This window comes from Scyliorhinus torazame, chromosome 22 (assembly GCF_047496885.1).
Source record: "Scyliorhinus torazame isolate Kashiwa2021f chromosome 22, sScyTor2.1, whole genome shotgun sequence".
NCBI lineage: Eukaryota > Metazoa > Chordata > Chondrichthyes > Carcharhiniformes > Scyliorhinidae > Scyliorhinus > Scyliorhinus torazame.
The window spans coordinates 69,499,572-69,503,231 of NC_092728.1; the positions used below are offsets into that span (position 1 = coordinate 69,499,572).

At 43.7% G+C, this 3,660-nt stretch overlaps 1 protein-coding gene across 1 annotated transcript; it reads right to left on the reverse strand.

Annotated features, from left to right (window-relative positions):
• Positions 1 to 750: 750 nt before the first annotated feature.
• On the reverse strand, positions 751 to 3,382 carry LOC140399113 (P2Y purinoceptor 3-like). Its single transcript, XM_072488291.1, has one exon. It carries the CDS (start codon positions 3,301 to 3,303, stop codon positions 2,518 to 2,520), a length of 786 nt encoding a protein of 261 aa, XP_072344392.1. The 5' UTR covers positions 3,304 to 3,382; the 3' UTR covers positions 751 to 2,517.
• Positions 3,383 to 3,660: the final 278 nt, after the last annotated feature.

The window sequence follows — 3,660 nt, forward strand, 5'->3', positions numbered from 1 at the left end:
CACCTCACACTTTTCTGCATTAAACTCCATTTGCCACCTCTCAGCCCAGCGCTGCAGCTTATCTATGTCCCTCTGTAACTTGTAACATCCTTCCGCACTGTCCACAACTCCACCGACTTTAGTGTCATCTGCAAATTTACTCACCCATCCTTCTACGCCCTCCTCCAGGTCATTTATAAAAATGACAAACAGCAGTGGCCCCAAAACAGATCCTTGTGGTACACCACTAGTAACTGGACTCCAGTCTGAACACTTCCCATCAACCACCACCTTTTGTCTTCTTCCAGCTAGCCAATTTCTGATCCAAACTGCTAAATCACCCTGAATCCCATGCCTCCATATTTTCTGCAGTAGCCTACGGTGGGGAACCTTATCAAACGCTTTACTGAAATCCATATACACCACATCAACTGCTTTACCCTCACCCACCTGTTTGGTCACCCTCTCAAAGAATTCAATAAGGTTTGTGACGCACGACCTACCCTTCACAAAACCGTGTTGACTATCTCTAATCAAATTATTCCTTTCCAGATGATTATACATTCTATCTCTTATAAACCTTTCCAAGGTTTTGCCCACAACAGAAGTAAGGCTCACTGGTCTATAGTTACCGGCGTTGTCTCTATTCCACTTCTTGAACAAGGGGACAACATTTGCTATCCTCCAGTCTTCTGGCACTATTCCTGTAGACAAAGATGACTTAAGATGACTAGTTAAGGATTCCCACCCCTCCTCCCCCCCGGCCTCCCGCCATCACTGTATCTGAACCGCTCTTTTTTATTTATTCATTTTTTACGGGATGTGGGCTTTGCTGGCTAGGCCAGCATTTGTTGCCCATCCCTACTTGCCCGTGAGAAGGTGGTGATGAGCTGCCTTCTTGAACCCCTGTAGTCCATGTGGCGTAGGTACTCCGACTATGCTATTAGGATGGGAGTTCCAGATATAGCGAAAGAACAGCGATATGTTTCCAAGTCAGGATGGGGAGTGACTTGAAGGGGAACTTCAAGGTGGTGGTGCTCCCAGGTACCTGCTACCCTTGTCCTTCTCGATGGTAGTGGTCATGGGTTTGGAAGGTGCTGCCAAAGGAGTCATGGCGAGTTCCTGCAGTGCATCTTGTAGATGGTACACACAGCTGCCACTGTACGTCGATGGTAGAGGGAGTGAAAGCTTGTGCAAGGGGAGCAATCAAGTAGGCTGCTTTGTCCTGGATTGTGTTGAGCTTTTGAGTCTTATTGGAGCTGCACTCATCCAGGAAAGTGGGGAGTATTCGATTGCACGCCTGACTTGTGCCTTGTAGATAGTGGACAGACTTTGCGGCATCAGGAGGTGAGTTAGTCACCACAGTATTCCTAGCCTCTGACCTGCTCTTGTTCCCACAGTATTTATATGGCTAGTCCCGTTCAGTTTCCAGTCAATGGTTGCTGACAGTGGGGAATCATTGATGGTAATGCTATTGAATGTCAAGGGGCGATGGTTTGGTTCTCCCTTATTGGAAATAGTCATTGCCAGGCACTTGTTCTGCTCATTCACCACCCCTCTACTTCCTGACCTATATTGGCTCCAGGCTAAGCAATGTTTGTATCTTAATCTCTCCAAGGTGCCACCACTTCCTACTTCTAATCTTCTCCAACTGTGCAACTCATCCAGACATCTGTCATTCTCTAATTCTGGCCTCTTGAACATCCCCAATTTTAGTTGGTCCACCATCGATGGCTGAGCTTTCAGTTGCCTGGGACCTAAACTCTGAGATTCCATCCTGGACCTCTCCAGCCTCAACTTCCTCCTACGAGGCACCCTTTAAAACCTACCTCTTTAATCAAGTTTTGACCATCTCCCCATGTACGACGCTAAACCGCATAGGGGGGGCTATCTTAGTTCATGGTGCTCCTGCAAAAGATCTTGAAATGTTTTATTTAGTTAGAGGTACTGTGTAAGCAGAAGCTGTTACTGTTACAAAGATATTAGTGAATCAAATGGATTTTAAAGATAATCCAGTTGTGATGAGATGACTTTTACTGATTTTAGATTTATTGAATTAATTGAATTTAACTTCTCCATAGACGGGAGCGTTTGTGCTGGGGAGTGAGGAGATGGCGGAGGGGTTGGATGGTGTGTGTCTGTCTTCATGGAGGAAGATACAGAAATTGTCCTAAAAACACTTTAGAGAACAAAGGGATGAGTGAGGAGCTGGTTTAGCACAGGGCTAAAGAGCTGGCTTTGAAAGCAGGCCAGCAGCACGGTTCAATTCCTGTACCAGCCTCCCCGAACAGGTGCCGGAATGTGGTGACTAGGGGCTTTTCACAGTAACTTCATTTAAAGCCTTCTTGTGACAATAGGCAATTTTCATTTCAGCTCTGTGGTGTGGTTTGAATTCATTGCTGGACCTTTCGTCCTGACAGTATAAGGATATATTCTATTGAAAGGTCATTGATCTGAAATGTTAACTCTCTTTCGCTCCACAAATGATACCTGGTCTCTTGAGCATTTCTAGCATTTGTTCGTTTTTACTTCCCATCTTCATCTCTTTTTCCAGAATCTTATGGAACTCACAACGCTACGTGATGACTCCTTGAATTTTTTAGAAGCAAAAAAATATAACAACGGGTCCAAGCAACAATTTGTACTTGACAGAGCCAAGCACCAATAATAAACAAGTTCAAAAGATTTCAGTGATTGACACTGATCAGGATAAAAGAGTTTAAGCGTAACCCCAACTGTTCGGGACACATGTACAGGCAGGAAGCAGATGATAAAAATCATTAGAGACACTAAAATCATTTTCATTGACTTCATTTTCATATTTTTACTCTTAAGTTGATTAGTTTTCAATTTTATAATGAAACTGGCAAGTAAACTATAGAAAATAATGGAGGCAAAAAATGGAATGGTGTACCCTGTGACTAAAATGATCATGTTCCACACAAAGTATAAAACCACCAGCTCATCCTGATGTATGTTCAAACAGTGAGTGGAATTGTTAATTTCAGTGGTTTTGATGACAAAAAAGAATGGAAATCCTTGGGCAAACAGGAGAACCCACACTCCCACACAAACAATTTTTACAAACTTCTCCTCCTTTAAGATGGTTTTCTTGGTGCAGTGCACGACAGCGATGTACCGGTGTATGCTAATTAGACTGAGAAAATAGATGCTGCCGTACATGTTGGTGCTCAATAGGAAGACCTTCAGCTGGCACAGGAATTGTCCAAAGGGCCAGTGCGACAACGAGAAGTAGGCGATCATGAATGGTGCAGCAGGAGTTATAATGGCATCTGCTAAAGCCAGGTTGAACTGCAGAATCATTCCGGTACTCCATCTCTTGATGCAAAACCAAAAGATCCAAAGGCTGATGCTGTTCAAAATGAAACCCACTAAAAAGACTAGGGTGAGAAAAATCGGAATGAATTTACTGATGTCCTCCGGTTTACAGGGAGGGCTCCCTGTTGAATTGCTGGTACTCACATCCCAGTTGAAAGGAGTGGAGGATGTGCCGTCCATCTTGACCACTCGAACCTGGGAGGAAATTTAAAATTAATTTAAAATATAGTTTATTAATGTGCATGTTTTTCTCTTTAAGAATATAGACAGTTCCCGTGGAAGTTAACATACCTGTTTGAAATGATGACTGTGTGCCATTCTGTCAAGGTGGACTCTGATTTG